The sequence below is a fragment of the Mercenaria mercenaria genome, chromosome 5, assembly GCF_021730395.1.
Source record: "Mercenaria mercenaria strain notata chromosome 5, MADL_Memer_1, whole genome shotgun sequence".
In the NCBI taxonomy this organism is placed as follows: Eukaryota; Metazoa; Mollusca; class Bivalvia; order Venerida; family Veneridae; genus Mercenaria; species Mercenaria mercenaria.
The window spans coordinates 39,773,013-39,790,056 of NC_069365.1; the positions used below are offsets into that span (position 1 = coordinate 39,773,013).

General features: G+C 34.6%; 1 protein-coding gene across 9 annotated transcripts in view; it reads left to right on the forward strand.

Annotated features, from left to right (window-relative positions):
- The window catches only part of LOC123556951 (amyloid beta precursor protein binding family B member 2-like), a 125,176-nt gene that overhangs the window by 29,613 nt on the left and 78,519 nt on the right, over window positions 1–17,044 (forward strand). The window contains exons 1-2 of one of the 9 annotated variants that reach the window (XM_045348066.2): window positions 10,035–10,159; window positions 16,514–16,885. The exons of 6 other annotated variants lie outside the window; for them this stretch is intronic. In XM_045348066.2, the coding sequence (XP_045204001.2) occupies window positions 16,723–16,885 (163 nt within the window). In that variant the 5' untranslated portion in view covers window positions 10,035–10,159; window positions 16,514–16,722. Of the gene's footprint in view, window positions 1–10,034; window positions 10,181–16,513; window positions 16,886–17,044 lie in introns of those variants that run through there. 2 more of the 9 variants (XM_045348071.2, XM_045348065.2) reach the window with 2 other exon arrangements.

Consider the following 17,044-nt stretch of genomic DNA (forward strand, 5'->3'; position numbering starts at 1 on the left):
TAAACAGATTTGAATAAAATGCTGGCCTTGTTACATTTCAGAAGAGTCATTTTCACGGTGTGCGATTCCCATGTTTCACCATACAAGGTGATTTTTTTACTGGAAAAAGGTACAAAATATGTACCTGCTGAGTTAACTTTGTCATACTATCTGAAAATATTGGGGAAATATTTCATACCTATTTTTGTAACAGATAAAAAGTATCCTGCTCTCAAACACGTGCATACATGTCTTGCGACATAAACAGTACGAAACTGTACATGATATTGTGAGTTTTCGCTATCTCGAATTTTTTTCAAGGTCTTCGTGACTTCGAGATAACAAATTTCGACTACATTTTTTGCTCCAATTTCTATCAAATTTGTTGTGAATGTTAGCTACATGTAAGAAAATCTAAACTTTGAAAAGCCCAGACTAAATTTGTAATTTTCTGGAAATTGACTTACAGCAGTTAATTTCTCTCCGCTGTTGACAATCAATATTATTATGTGAAAGTAAAAAACTGTCTGCTAGAAAATAAGTTAGTTGCAATGAGGTTCCATGAGGTCGGCACTAAACACCAGTCTTCATACTTAACAAATCTTCAAATACCATCCTATTTCCGCTATTTTCCAATTATTTTCCACAGAAACCTTTTAAACAATTAAGGAATCGTCACTGTTTGCATGATTGAATAACTTAAACTAGCATTAAATCTTCAGTGGAATGATTTACACAACCATTAATGTCATGAATATTTCAATTTTTTTTACTTGAAACCCCATTGGGATAACAGTTTTGGCATGCTCGGCTCAGGTATTTAGCTTGTCAAGCCATCATTAAGCCGTCTATATTTCACGTGTCAGGTGATCGGCTTCCGACTTTGTAATTTGGCCGCCCGATACATTGAAGAGCTCTCGAGCAAAGAGATAAAAACAGTCCAATGGGGATCAATTCGTGTTCAATAGCCATGTTTAGCTGGAAAGAATGTCGAGTCAGGATATATTTCAGTTAGAATGTACAACTTAACAGACATTAAGGCAACGTCTAAAAGTACAGTTGTACAATAAATGGTTATACCCAATCAGTTCAAAGTACAGTCAACTATTCATATTACCTGTAACAAATACTTATGGAAAAGAAAACATCCATGAAATGCAGTATTTTTGTTTAGAAGGTCCTTTTGGTTTGTTTAAGAATTAGGTCCAGGTTTTGGAAAAAAAAATTTGAACATCACCAAATCATAGAAAGAAAGAGTTGTTTTACCTGAAAATTAAACAGCATATAAGACATTTATAAGTCTACAAAAGCATCATCAATTTGCTCACATATATATTGAATTCTGAAAAAGGACTGCATGAAGGTGCCATACTTCTGGACAGTTCAGCGCCTTTAAACACTCTCCATTTTTAAAGAACTGTTACATGTCTTTGTTTTGATGCAATTGCAATAATGTCCCAGTGCTTAAACGTCACAAAACTAGGTTAAACATCAGTTTGAACAATTGTTTACTTTTATTTCTTTACAAATGGCATTCTTTTATAAAGGGGAACAACTTCTGAGAATATTTTAAGTATCCAATGGTACAAGACAGTAAGGTAAAACATTTATCACATGTTTGATGTCGTGGCAGTGTAATAAAGCCATTAAATAAAAATGATAATACACTAGTGTAATAAAGCCTTGACGTCGACGTCGTTTATAGTATAGGAGACGTTGGTCAAATTGACTTGTTTATATAGTAAAGGAAAGTAGAATTTTTGATGTTTCGACAAGAATGGCTAACATATGATAAAAAGAATATTACATTTGTGACTTTCCACACTGAATTTATTAAACTCGTTGAATAAAATTGATAAAATTCTCGGCAGAGCCTCGCATTTTATTATTTTATTCAACTCGTTTAATAAATTCAATATGAAAAGACACTCATGTAATGAAGGCTTCGGAAATTTGCCGGTTTGTTGGTTTTGGACCGAATTTTGACTTTTCAGACCGATTCGTGAAGTGAAAAAACGAAAAAAATCGGTCCCGTAAAAATGGAGAAAAGTATAAATTTCAGTCTGATATCTCAATACACGATCACCTGCCAAGTTGGAAATTGTTGGTCGCACCTTCAGATAATCAATAAACGTGTCAATCAGTCTGATTGTCACTTTGATAATCGGTCCGTAATTAGCGCGTGACGCAATCAGTGCTCGCGCGGCACATCCTTTAATGTTTGCAGACAGCCCACTGCGGTGTATTAAACATTTTTGACTGGTTTCCTAACGTGTCTGACTGGATCCAAATCATTTCGACGGGGATCCACTTCTTTTATTTAGAATCCGGCGGATGGTTTATTTCAAAAGGCTATGTTTGATCACGGTAACAAACAAATGGTCGCTGCATGTAATCAAAGAGCTATAATTGTACATTATAGGTCTTTGATTTAATGAGACATCACACGGAAAACCGATAAAATAATTTTTATAATTACTTGATTTGAAAAAATTACATGATTCATTTGTTTGGGCTCCAGTTGAAACAAATGCAGAAAATCGTCTTTGCAACCTGACTGTACAAAAAAGAAAAAAATGGACGGGCAACCACGAATGATAAAGAAAACCGGAGTGGCACTGTTTATCAAATCGGTCTTTTAAAAAACGTTTCAAAATGAAATTTTGTTTACATCAGAAGAGCATATAACTTTATAAAATGTAGTTGCTTATTGAAGTACAACGTAAGTGAAATGAAATATCCGTGGCCAACCCGCGTGACGTTTTGGTACTATACATGCGGGAAATTCGATCTCAGCGTTCAAATAACGTACACATTCGGTCCGCGGCAGAGTATTCTTTAAATACTGAGGCTGTTAAGCAGAGAATATGTGTCATGTAACTCACTTTGACGCATTGTATTTTATAGAATTCCGTCAAAGAATGAGGAAACATCACAAAGTATCTGTCGTGTATACGGTAGCGAAGTCACGTGCGTTGGCTTTTAGACTAGTTATGCACACGGTGTCAATGCCTCGTATTATCTCGGAAAAACATCGAAATTTAAACAAAGTAACGATCACACATAACACTGAATAACCGTCTTCATTGCATGTTAATGCGTGGTGACTGGTAACTCAATTTTAATGCATGACATGCTTATTTCTTTACCCTATCACGTTTTACAAAATATGTAATATTGGGAATGCGGTGGGTGGGGTAGCGCCGATGTCAGGATTTTCGTTTCGGACCGATTGAGTTATCAAAATTTCCGGAGCCCTGCATGTAATATCCTCTATGTATTAGACAGGTAGATTGTTAGTAAAAATGTTGTTCCTTTATCAATCATTTCTGTGATTGGTGATACACTGCTAACCATGGAACTCATACTTGCTAGCGCAGGAGGATTTCATTTCTCAAAAAAAAATGTCTCCATTTTCATATTGTAATTTTCAAGTGTAATAAACATGTCAGTATTTAATGTTACTCGCCCACAGGTTGGGTGAAATTTTTTCAACATGTTTGGCATAGAATGTTGTATATATGACACTAAAAAAAAAAGTCTGCATTATTTCTAAACGTTGCAACGGTTTATTACCTTCTGCACAACAGTTTTTGGTTATTCATAAGAATATCTTGCAAAAATCTTGTGTCAATAAGTCTGTACCACTAGTCACTTTCACAGTATTGACCTTGTATGGATTTTTGAGAGAAGTTATTTTTTGCCTAAAATGTGTGGGTTAGTACCTTTAAGATTCGAAACTATTTCATTTACTGAGAAATCATTTGATTAATTTTGGTTTGCCGCCATAACGGCTATTTCATGAGAATATGAACTTGTAGATTTCATCTTTTGAAGATAAAATTAATGTGGATCACATTCCTTCAGATTTAACTTTGTGGATTGATGTAACCACAAAAAACATGAAAAATTATTCTGCCATGAATATTCATAATTTTACAGAAAGGATTTATATATTTGAAACCAAGAATTTAAAATGCTACCATTTGAAATAATTTTTGTGATGATTCATTTTATATCATCTGTATTTATGGTGGGGATGGGAGTGTGGGGATTTCAGGTGATTATTTTTTTGCACCCCAACGGGGAGTAATATAGTAGTCTGTCCATCCATCTGCCGGTGTGTCAGTTTCTGATCGATAGTTGAAGAACACTCTGGCATACAGGCATCTAACTTCATAGGATGATTGCCTGTGGTCAGTAAAAGATCCCTTTAGTTTTTCGCATCAGTTGGTCGAAGGTCAAGGTCACAGTGGCCTTGAGACTGAAAACGGTTTCCGAACGATAACTGAAGAATACTTTGACCTACAGACGTCAAACTTCATAGGATGATTGCCTGTGGTCAGTTGTTTTCGGGGTCAGTAGGTCAAAGATCAAGGTCGAAGTGACCCTGAGACTGATAAAACGGTTTCAGATCGATAACTGAAGAACGCTTTGGCCTACAAGCGTCAAACTTCGTAGAATGATTACCCCTAGTTTTTTGGGGGTCAGTAAGTTTGAGATTGAGACTGAAAACAGTTTCTTATCGATAACTGAAGATAGCCTTGACCTACAGGCGTCAGACTTCATAGGATGATTGCCTCTGGTCAGTAGATAACCCTTATTGTTTTTGGGGTCAGTTGGCCAAAGGACAAAGGTCATAGTGATCAGGAAAGGCCGTCAAGGCGGGGGCATGCTGGTTTTTCAAACACATCTTGTTCTAGTGGTAGTTAGCTTTAATAGGCAATCGCATGTGTCTCACAAGAAAATGTTACATTGTCACAGATATTAATGCCTTCACGGTTGTTGCTATATATTGGTTGCTCAGTCAAGTAAAAAGATAAGTTTCCGTTGCTGCAATTTATTTGTCTTTTGGTTGTAAATTGACAATCACAGACATACAGCTTGTCTTGTGATGAGTTGTAGATGGGTTTCTGTCATTTGATGAAATATGTATGTTTTACTTCCAGTCTGGACATTCGTAGAATGTTTGAAACTTTCATTTGCTAGTCAAAAATGTAATAAAATGGATTGACAAGATTTTACCTTGTCGATTGACACAATCAACGATTTTAAGAAATTAAAATAAGATTTCCACAAATAGTGATGATTTCACAGATTTTCTAGTGTGTACAGTAACAGGTAAGGGGATGCAATAAATAACTGTCGTCTTGTTCATACGAATTTTACCACGTATATTCCATGGAAGTAATAGATTTAGTAGGAGCCTCCATGGCCGAGTGGTTAAGATTGCTGACTTTAAATCACTTGTCCCACACCAATGTGGGTTTGAGCCTCACTCGGGGCATTGAATTCTTCATGTGAGGAAGCCATCCAGCTGGCTTACGGAAGGTCGGTGCTTCTACCGAGGTGCCTGCTCGTGATGAAATAATACACAGAAGGGCACCTGGGGTCTTCCTCCACCATCAAAACTGGAAAGTCGCCATATGACCTATAATTGTGTCGGGTGCGAAGTTAAACCCAACAAAATAAATAAATAGATAGATTTAACTGACAATAGAAATTAAAGGAGTTGAAGACAGATGACATTAAAATGTGTTGTGTAATATTAAATATTCTCAAATCGTCATAGAAAAGATTGTAACTTATGTCCTCTTGATTAATGTAGTGTACCTGTAATGACACTCAGCAATTTCCGAGTGATTTACAATAACCATTTTAACGTTCGTTTGTTGTACATGTATACCTCAAAGTGTATATGCATATCTTTCCATAAAAAGTAGAGAATACAGAAATAGCATTAGAGAATTAAAAAACTGACGTTTGTTATTATGGGTCCACCACTGTGTAAAACACTGAACAAAAAGCCAAGTGGCAGTTGTCACTAACTTAAGCTGTTGCAAATATTATGTTTTGTAAAGGAAATTTTCTACACTTAAACAAAATGCAAAAAAATTACTTCTCTAAAAGTAATTGAACTAATAGTTTCGTGCCACATTACGTTTCGTGATCAACATGATGCAAATATTCTAGCTGAAGACATATTACTGTATAACATTTTGAAATGATTGACACAGAATTCTTGTGCCGAGAACCAGGCGTTACCAGTGATGCATCTGTTTTTCAGTTTTCTGAGATATTGTTCACAAATTTGATTGATTTTGTTCCATTTAGCTTGTTATACAAGACTCCATTGGTCTTACTGATTGGCCTGTCAGTTGTGAAAATGAAAAAAGTAAATTATCTATTGTAAAACACTGTCATTGTCTGGTCTTAATGTTATAATAGGGTGATCTGTATTGTGTGAATCTTGGCAAAATCATGCAGATTTTCTCCTGCTGTATTTAATTTGCATGTTAAATCCTCCGGAGGATGACAAAACAATGATAAGGTAAAACTGTGTAATAAATAACTTAGTGAACACCAGTTGCAGACGAGTTGAAGACGATTCCTCAGATTGTTAATTTGTTGATGATGGTGATGATAATGTTGCAATGATGATGAATATTATTTTGCATGTGAAGATGTGCACTTTGCATTTTGTTAGAGATTTCAATTAGACAGACCAGAGTTATGGCCCTTTACTTACCAGGCCTGTAGCAAAAAAAAATATGTATAAAAATTTGTGTTGTCTGCATCTTGAAAAGTATTTGACTTGTAGTCTTTAAACATTTTAGGATTGTGATACAGCATCAGAAGTTGTGCATCTGGTGTTCTGTATGGGACTTTGCTCAGTCAGACCAGAGTTATGGTCCTTGACTTAGTTAAAAATACACATAATCTGCTGAAAAATTGATGATGCAGACTTATCTTTAAAATATTTTACCTAAAGTCATGAAACCATGGACAGTGACAGGAAGGGGACAGGCACCATGCAGTGTCCTATGGACACACATCTTTTCAAAATACCTAATTTCAGCTCATTTAACCTAGGCTCATGTCATTTTGTTGTTTTCAGATATATCCATAATTATCAATAAATTTCCAAACAATAACTACCAATTCCACTGCCAAAAACAAGTGTAAATTGCTTTTATTTTTTACTGTGTTTAACTGGCGTTTAGATATTATGATCAAACATTACAACATCTCAAAGTAATTTGAATAAACACACCCACTTCATTTAATCAGATGTTGTCATTGCACATCAAATATACAACTTCTATTGTCTACAGGCTGCTCGATTAACTTCAGCGTCATGTGTCTGTCATCGGTGGTTGATTTCTTGTCTGTTGCTATGGACACGGCTCGAATTTAATCCAGTTTTAAACATGGCCACGGGACTGACCGTCTAATGCAGGCCGTTTTTAGGCTTTGGGAGGCAATTTGAGTTGCCGCGGCGGACAGCAGGTGACCGCCGAATAAAAGTATGAAATAGAGGGAATTTCGTCGGGGGCGTCTCAAACTGACTGTTAAAGTCAGGTGACCGCTTATTCAAGGTGACCGTTAAGGCAGGCTGGACTGTTATCAAAACGAAATGATTTGGCAGAAATTGACGAATCTGTTCAGTTAAAACCAAATAACACAAACACACAAATAAAATGGACAGTGCACCATGGTAGAATATATTGAACCATTCATATTGTCTTTTCCATATCTAGCAAGTAGTAGCCAGGCTGTTTCAATAAAAATACTTGCAAAACTTGCAAAAGTACAACTGCTGTTGGCGAAAATGGGCAGTGGTTGTATCCGAAACTGTAGGATATTTCGTACGACACACATTCGGATAAGTCAAAATAGAGTCAGAGAAGGTAGAAATCTGCAATTATTTTTCGATTAAATTACTTTACCTTCAAATATTCCAGATTCAACTAAAATATGAAACACAGAATTATTGATAGGTAAAAAGATGGAGTGTGTTTTATTTACAATAGATTGACATTGTTTTTTCACAAAACTGCTATGTTTCAATCAAAACTTAATTCTTCATTTGAGGAAGCCATCCATGTAAGGAAGTCATCCAGCTGGCTTATGGAAGGTCAGTGGTTCTACTCAGATGCCTGGCTGTGAAGAAATAATGTACAGAGGGGCACCTGGTGTCTTTCTCCACCATCAAAGCTGGAAAGTCGCCATATGACCTGAATTGTGTCGGTGAGACGTTAAACCCAAGAAGACAAAACAAACAAACAGAGCCCAGCTAAAACAAAATCCTGGCTAGAACCCTAAATAGTGATTTTGCCAGAAATTTACAATGGGAAAAGTTTTTATGCCCCCGAAGGGAGGCATATAGTTTTTGAACCGTCTGTCTGTCTGTCGGTCTGTCCGCAATTTTCGTGTCCGGTCCATATCTTTGTCATCGATGGATGGATTTTCAAATAACTTGGCATGAATGTGTACCACAGTAAGACGACGTGCAGTGCGCAAGACCCAGGTCCGTAGCTCAAAGGTCAAGGTCACACTTAGACGTTAAAGGATAGTGCATTGATGGGCGTGTCCGGTCCATATCTTCGTCATTGATGGATGGATTTTCAAATAACTTGGCATGAATGTGTACCTCAGTAAGACGACGTGCAGTGCGCAAGACCCAGGTCCGTAGCTCAAAGGTCAAGGTCACACTTAGACGTTAAAGGATAGTGCATTGATGGGCGTGTCCGGTCCATATCTTTGTCATCGATGGATGGATTTTCAAATAAGTTGGCATGAATGTGTACCACAGTAAGACGACGTGCAGTGCGCAAGACCCAGGTCCGTAGCTCAAAGGTCAAGGTCATACTTAGACGTTAAAGGATAGTGCATTGATGGGCGTGTCCGGTCCATATCTTTGTCATCGATGGATGGATTTTCAAATAACTTGGCATGAATGTGTACCACAGTAAGACGACGTGCAGTGCGCAAGACCCAGGTCCGTAGCTCAAAGGTCAAGGTCACACTTAGACGTTAAAGGATAGTGCATTAATGGGCGTGTCCGGTCCATATCTTCGTCATCGATGGACGGATTTTCAAATAACTTGGCATTAATGTGTACCACAGTAAGACGAGGTGTCCTGCGCAAGACCCAGGTTCGTAGCTCAAAGATCAAGGTCACACTTAGATGTTAAAGGATAGTGCATTGATGGGCGTGTCCGGTCCATATCTTTGTCTTCGATGGATGGATTTTCAAATAACTTGGCATGAATGTGTACCACAATAAGACGATGTGTCATACGCAAGACCCAGGTCCGTAGCTCAAAGGTCAAGGTCACACTTAGACGTTAAAGATCATTTTTCATGATAGTGCATTGATGGGCATGTCCGGTCCATATCTTTGTCATTCATGCATGGATTTTAAAATAACTATGCATGAATGTGTGACACAGTAAGACGATGTGTCGCGCGCAAGACCCAGCTCCGTAGGTCAAAGGTCCTAAACTCTAACATCGGCCATAACTATTCATTCAAAATGCCATCGGGGGCATATGTCATCCTACGGAGACAGCTCTTGTTTTTTCCCATATTGATATTATTTAATATATTTTGAAAATTAAGATGCCTACTTCAATCCTCAGACACTGTAAGAATGAGACTATGTCAGGATCTGCCCAGACAAAAGCTGCAATTCATTCTGTTATAGATTAGGAGAATCAAATGTGACAAGTCATCAAGTCTTATACTTTGTATCCAGCATATCTAACATTTTAAGTTCAATATATTTTCCACCAACCATGCACATACCTCATATCATTTCTTATTTTTTGCATGAAAGAATAAATGGATCTCCTCAAAGCAGCGAGATTCTTCAGCTGAAATAGTCAGCTTTTTTACCAATCACGATTTTTCAGTTGGCCTTAACCTGCTTAATGAACTGCCCAGCCAACTAATAACTTAATGCAGTACGGGGAGCATTATATTTCTGGTTTGTTGACCATCAATGTCGTCTCAAATCAGCATCTCTGGCGCTTCTTGTTGCTTATCACAATGAATCGAGGGAAAGATTTATTCATGAAAACAATTCATTTCTTCGACAACCATTACCGAGAGGCCGCAAAGTGGCGGCACTAATTTCATTGACGAATCAGACATTTCTTGGGTTCCTACTTGTTATCCAACATAACTAACAAAATTAAAGTTTGCAACAAGCCTCTAGCCGACTTTGATCAATATATTTCCCCCCTCATATATTTTTCGCAAATGATCAGGGTTTACTAGAAACAAATCAGAAGCTTTACGGATAAATGTTTTGTCTTCTTTGTTACTGTTGTTGGTCTATTGGAAAACCTGTTGCGGACGTTATTTGATCGTGGCTGACATTGGAAATCAACATGTGTGATAACCTGCTTGACTAGTGATTGGATTTTAGTGCATTTAAAATTCTTAATTCGTTAAAATGGGATTTATTTCTGATAAATTTGATCATAACTACTATTAAAAAAATTTAAAAGTGGAAATGGTTAAATCAAAGTCATAAACAGACTATGTAAATAAAAAATCATACTAATAAAAAAACTGTTTTAATGGAAAAATTCTTAATTTTGTGATATGATTTGTTGAAAAATCTAGTATGTCTTGAGTTCAATAAAAACCCTTAAATTAAATAATACCTTCATTAAATTTGGTAGAATAGTTTTAAATCTTACTTTACTGAAAATTAGAAAAGAATAAAGATAAAATTTAAGCAAGTCCAATGCAGGGTATTGAAATGTTTTGCATTAATTTTGCATTTTAACTTGGACAATAATCTATAAAATGTTATACCTGTGAGGTACTCATTACTAAATAAGGTTTTACGAGCAACATGATTTAAAACATAACAATATAAATATGATTATAATATTATTGTATTTTAGCCACTTAGTTACAGACGTAGTCTGTATTTTGCAATTTACTTTAATTTCCAGGTTTGAACAAGTTCCTTTTATAAAATAGATAATTTTTATCGGAATAAATAAAATTTGCAAATCTGATCAGGTATTTTTTTAAGCATGGATATGTTATTCAAAAAAGTAATTAAAAGAAAACCAAAAAAAAAACAGTTGAAATGTGTTTGAACAATTAAAGCAACCCTTTGAAAAAAATAAAAATATTGAGTAAATATTTATAAATAATGCTGACTGCAGTCACTTTGATAGTATGAAATGTAGTAAATATGTAAATATTAAATGTTCAAGTTATGAAAATTATAACATCAGTTTAGTTTCATATAAATTTTACGGATATATAATGATCAATATCAGTGCCTCGTATTCAGAATGTAATTTAGCTGGCTTGCGGCAAAATATAGGTTGATGGTTTGTACCCTTATGGTTAAATTGTCGTTGCATGAATCAGGCACAGCCCTGAACTGTATTGTCTTGACAAAATCAAAATGCTGCGAAGAAAATAGCTAAATGATTATTTTTAGCTCGACTATTCATAGAATAGTAGAGCTATTGGACTCGCCCATGCGTCGGCGTCCGCGTCGGCGTCTGCGTCCGTGTCCGCGTCCGCGTCCCGATTTGGTTAAGTTTTTGTATGTAAGCTGGTATCTCAGCAACCACTTGTGGGAATGGATTGAAACTTCACACACTTATTCACTGTGATAAACTGACCTACATTGCACAGGTTCCATAACTCTATTATGCTTTTTTACAAAATTATGCCCCTTTTTCGACTTAGAAATTTTTGGTTAAGGTTTTGTATGTAAGCTGGTATCTCAGTAACCACTTGTGGGAATGGATTGAAACTTCACAAACTTATTTACTGTGATAAACTGACTTACATTGCACAGGTTCCATAACTCTATTTTGCTTTTTTACAAAATTATGCCCCTTTTTCGACTTAGAATTTTTTGGTTAAGGTTTTGTATGTAAGCTGGTATCTCAGTACTCACTAATTGGAATGGATTGAAACTTCACACACTTGTTCACTGTCATGATCTGACATGCACAAAGCAGGTCCCATGACTTTATTTTGCTTTTTTTCAAAATTATGCCCCTTTTTCAACATAGAAATTTTTGGTTAAGTTTTTGTATGTAAGCTGGTATCTCAGTATCCACTAATGGGAATGGATTGAAACTTCACACACTTGTCCACTGTCCTGAGCTGATAAGCACTATGCAGGTTCCATAACCCTATTTTGCTTTTTACTAAATTATGTCCCTTTTTCGACTCGTATTCATTCAATCGACAAGGCTGTTGAATAGTCGAGCGTTGCTGTCCTCTGACAGCTCTTGTTGTTCAAATTGTGAAATTTAAAATAAAAAACAAAATATTAATTCGACCAATTTATATTTTTGAATTTTTTTCTAAACTATAATTTTAGTATTGAAAAGTACTGGTTTAGTTATGTTTTCTAAAACCAGATAATTACGAAACTTTTCTGCTGAAATTAAGAGTAATGGGACTGTCTTAAAAAATGCAAAATCAAGAAAACTAATATCGTTGTTGGGAATCAAACTTGGGCAGTCTCAGCAATGAAAACGTCTTTACCTTCTTGACCAGTAGACACCACAGAAGATTCGTACTTATTGGCTGTTTAAGGATAACCTGGTGTAATAGCCATATTTCATATCTTGTAACTGGATGGTAATATTTAAATATGAAATTTGGTCACTTTAAAGACATTTAAAATTAAAAATTTTTCACTGAGACTTTTCAAATTTTATCATTTTTTTGGGGAGATAATCAGTATTGAAGTTAACATTGATGCCTATGGGAAATATATAATTTCTTTGATTATGAGAATCTGAACTTCAGTTTCGAGAAAATTTTGCGGTAGAAAGCTGTATTATATGATTCTGATACAAATATCAAAAAGAAATCTAAAATTCCCCGTAGGGAAAAGGAGAAAATCATCTTTTTCTAGTTTTCAGGGGAGATAACTCATGAAAAACTAAAATTATCAGGGGAGGTAATCTAAAGGAAATTTTTGAGAACTTCTGTCACTAAGAACTTGTCAATATGCACCTTATTTCTATCGTTTGACATTTTTAGCTCAACTTTTGAAGAAAAAGTAGAGCTATTGTACTCGCCCCGGCGTCAGCGTCGGTGTTGGCGTCGGCGTTGGCGTCGCCGTTTAAAGGTTTTGATAAAGTCAAATATCCCTGTTACTATCAAAGCTATTGACTTGAAACTTAAAATAGTTATTCACTATCAAAGTCTACACTTGGAGAAATAATCCCCACAACTCTGATATGAATTTTGACAGAATTATGCCCCTTTTTAACTTAGAATTTTTGGTTAAAGTTTTTGATAAAGTCAAATATCTCTGTTACTATCAAAGCTATTGACTTGAAACTTAAAATACTTGTTTACCATCAAAGTCTACACCAGGAGAAACAATCCCCTTAACTCTGGTTTGAATTTTGACTGAATTATGCCCCTTTTTAACTTAGAATTTTTTGTGAACATTTTTGATAAAGTCCAATATCTCTGTTACTATTAAAGTTTTTGACTTGAAACTCAAAGTAGTTATTAAGTATCAAAATCTACACCAGGAGACACAATTCGCATAACTCTGGTTAGAATTTTGACAGAATTATGCCCCTTTTTAACTTAGAATTTTTTGTTAAAGTTTTTGATAAGGTCAGATATCTCTGTTACTATCAAAGCTTTTGACTTGAAACTTAAAGTACTTGTTTACCATCAAAGTCTACACCAGGAGAAACAATCCCCATAACTCTGATTTGAATTTTGACAGAATTATGTCCCTTTTTAACTTAGATTTTTTTGTTAAATTTTTTTTATAAGGTCAAATATCTCTTATTATTAAAGCTTTTGACTTGAAACTCAAAATAGTTATTTACTATCAAAGTCTACACCAGGAGACACAATTCCCATAACTCTGATTTGAATTTTGACAGAGTTATGTCCCTTTTTAACTTGTTTTTTTTTACTGGCAAAGCTCTAATTCAGAGTCAAGCACTGAGAAAAGTCGAGCGCGCTGTCTTACGGACAGCTCTTGTTTAAAGCTTACATTATCAAGTTGTATGTACGCTTTTGGTGAAATTGAGTCCTATTACCTATATCCTTAATATAAAACAGTTTACCTCGGGTACCCCATTACAAACGCTTCTTAATTTTGAATGGGAAAATTAGTAAGATCTAAGTAAGTCTCATGTGTTTCCATAACTATAATCTATCAGTAACTTAAAGATTCAAGAATTCTTAAGAAAATTTATAGCAATAATTTCCTGATATCTAAAAAATTATTTTTGTTGTCATAGTTTCTATGTACTGCAGTGCCTGTAATGGGGAAACAATTTTATATTTTTCAATAAGTCTTCTGAGATTGTTGCCATTTTAAACTTGAGACGAGGTAAGTTCTGAAATTTTCCGAAGCTGGTAATGCTTAAGTTTCCCCTTTATTGATATTGACATTTAAATTTTATTCATGGAATTCTAAACGGTCTCCAGATCTTGAAATCTATCCTACATTTGACAGAGGAAATGGGAGGGAATTCAAATTTAGGTTTGTTGTTTTGCGTAATCTGATTTGCGTATAAGAGGTAAACAAATTGCTGAAAGTCAAATGGTATGCATTTAATCCGATTTGCATTAAGTGGGAAACAAATTGTCTGGAATTAAACAGCAAAAGGATTAAGATATGACTTTGTTATTTCAGATTTTAATGACCTGCATAAAGATTTGTCTGAAGACAATAATATCTAAAAATCCTCCAACTCAGATTGATGTGGGTGAGTTGCCATTTACTTGCGGAAACCAGAATTTCATGGCTATGTTTATATGTTTTATATAACAGAAATACTGATGATAAATGGCCACGGTTGTGGAGGGGGGGGGGGGGGGGGGCAGGGAATAGTTACGACAGTTCCCTAATCACAACTGAAATTACTGTGTATTTTATTTTCTTGAAAAATTTATATTTTCATTTACTCAGTAATTGGTTTGGAATATGAAAGCAAATTTTTTGTTTTTGATCTTATTTTATTTTCTGAAATCCGAAATATGTTCTACTTAATGCAGAGTTAGGTCTTGACAGTTTAAAGTATCCGTCTCTTTGATCGTAAATATCGTAAAGCACTATAATGAGAATTTCCTCCGGTGATAATTTTAACATTTCATATGAAGAAATGCCTAACATCTTATTTATACCTTATCTTGAGAAAAAAGTAAAAATTATTTGATGAAAATGACACCTGACAAACTCAGCTGTGTAAATTTTAATGAGTTTGTTGTTGGGCAATCTTGTCACAGTTACATCAAAGGGGCTTACATGATTTTTTTTTAATTAGAAAAAAAAAATATTATAAATATAAATAAGAATTCGGGGATACAGTAGGTGTGGGCAGTATTTATTTATAAAAACAAGTAAAAAATATAATAGAGTGTTAGTGACACAGTAGAAATATGTGATTTAAACTGACTGTATTACAACCGAAGTATCTACTGAATTGACATTATTAACTGTGAAATAAATAATATTTGTAGGGGATTAATTTTTACGGATTTCATCCCCAAAATTAAATTCCAACAAAAGTAAGATTTCCATTAATTTCATATTCAATATTTGAAATCCACAAAGTCATATACCCACAAAATCTTCTACTTTTTGGACCTATTTTGAAATTTTTGTCCTGCAAATGATGGGTATTATTTTAATGTAGCATTTCTCAATTACCTCCCTTTTATTTTATCAGACCTTGTTCATAGAGTCATTCAAAGTTCTGATAGTGTTGCTGTGACCAGTTCTATATTTTAGATATATCTTTATTATGCAAATCATTAAAATAACATTAAGTCATTATTTTATCAGAGTGCCCTTACCTTTTTACAGTTTATTACTTATTTAGAAATAATTATAGCTAAACATATGTGCATTTGATTTGGTCTGCTACTTCAAAAGATATTCCAGACAGAATTTGATATGGTAATAATTTAATTAGTAAGTGTTAATTAGTATCAGAAGTAATAAGCCACTGGAGTAGACAAGTACTGGTCAAGTTTTAATGTATGCATGTGTGATATGATTGGTTGAAATATGATGCATGTGTGATGTGATTGGTTGAAGTATGAAGTGGGCGTGAATGAATAGGTTGCAGAGTTTGGAGGGAAAGTTGAAAGAAGTCAGTTTTTGGAATTGGAGTTTTTTTTAGGTTTTTGTATTAGGCACAGGAAAAATTAGTCAAAATTGATATTCTAATATTTTAGGCAAGAAATACTTTGGAAACTTTGAGAATAATAAATTATTATGTACTATGAATTGATACATTGGAATTATTGAAAAGTGATACAATATTATTATTTAGAATGGAATAAAAGAATATTAGAACTCTACCACTTGATTAATAGTAGCTAATTTCCCCGAGAAAAATGGACCCGGTTACATTGCTATAAATCTTGACTGCATGTAAAGAAGCCTTTAAATTGTTTTTCAATGCAACATTAAATCATAATGGAATTTTAATGTGCTTGAATTCTTTTTATATTGTTATTTTTTTATATATATATATAAATACACACTAAAATAAAAGTAAGGTGATATGGCATGGAAGTCCTTTATTTTCAGTTGCTCCATAATAGTTTGTTGTACTTTTAATGATAACACTGAAGTCTATGATTTTATTTGAAGCTCAGATCTTAGGATAAAGTCTTACTCATTTTGGTGGCAATGATATATGACTAATTACAAGCTAGGAGAAATATTTCCCATTCTAACAAATATCTAATTATAACCTAGTAACAAACAAAAACTTGCAAGCATAAATCATGTGAAACAAGTCAAGAAAACGCATGAATTTTCAAAGATTTCAAATCTCGACGGAGGAAACGTCATTCATTGAAGACCATGTCTAGAAGGGGAATCCCATGTGTTTTTGATTGGAGAAGTGTTTTACGAGGAAGACAAAACAAAGTTACTGTGAAGCACATCACTCTGAAGCCGGCTTAATGTCGACTGTTGTGTACAATTCCGCTTACAACTATAACAAATTATGTACAAGGAGGTCTCGAACTCGGAAGTTCAATTTGAATATGTACTGGTATAGAAACCTATACCGCCGACAACGGCAGCTTGAACACTACTGGACCCTGTATCATAACCCGTTAGAAGGTATAATATTAACACTTTAGAAATAGAGGCAGTTTTATTTTTGTTTTACTGGAAAAATACAAATGTCAAACATTAAAAGGCAGATTTTATGAAGCATTATTGTGAAATTCTTGTTACTTGTAGGGGACTAATTTTTGTGGACTTTTCATTGTCAACACA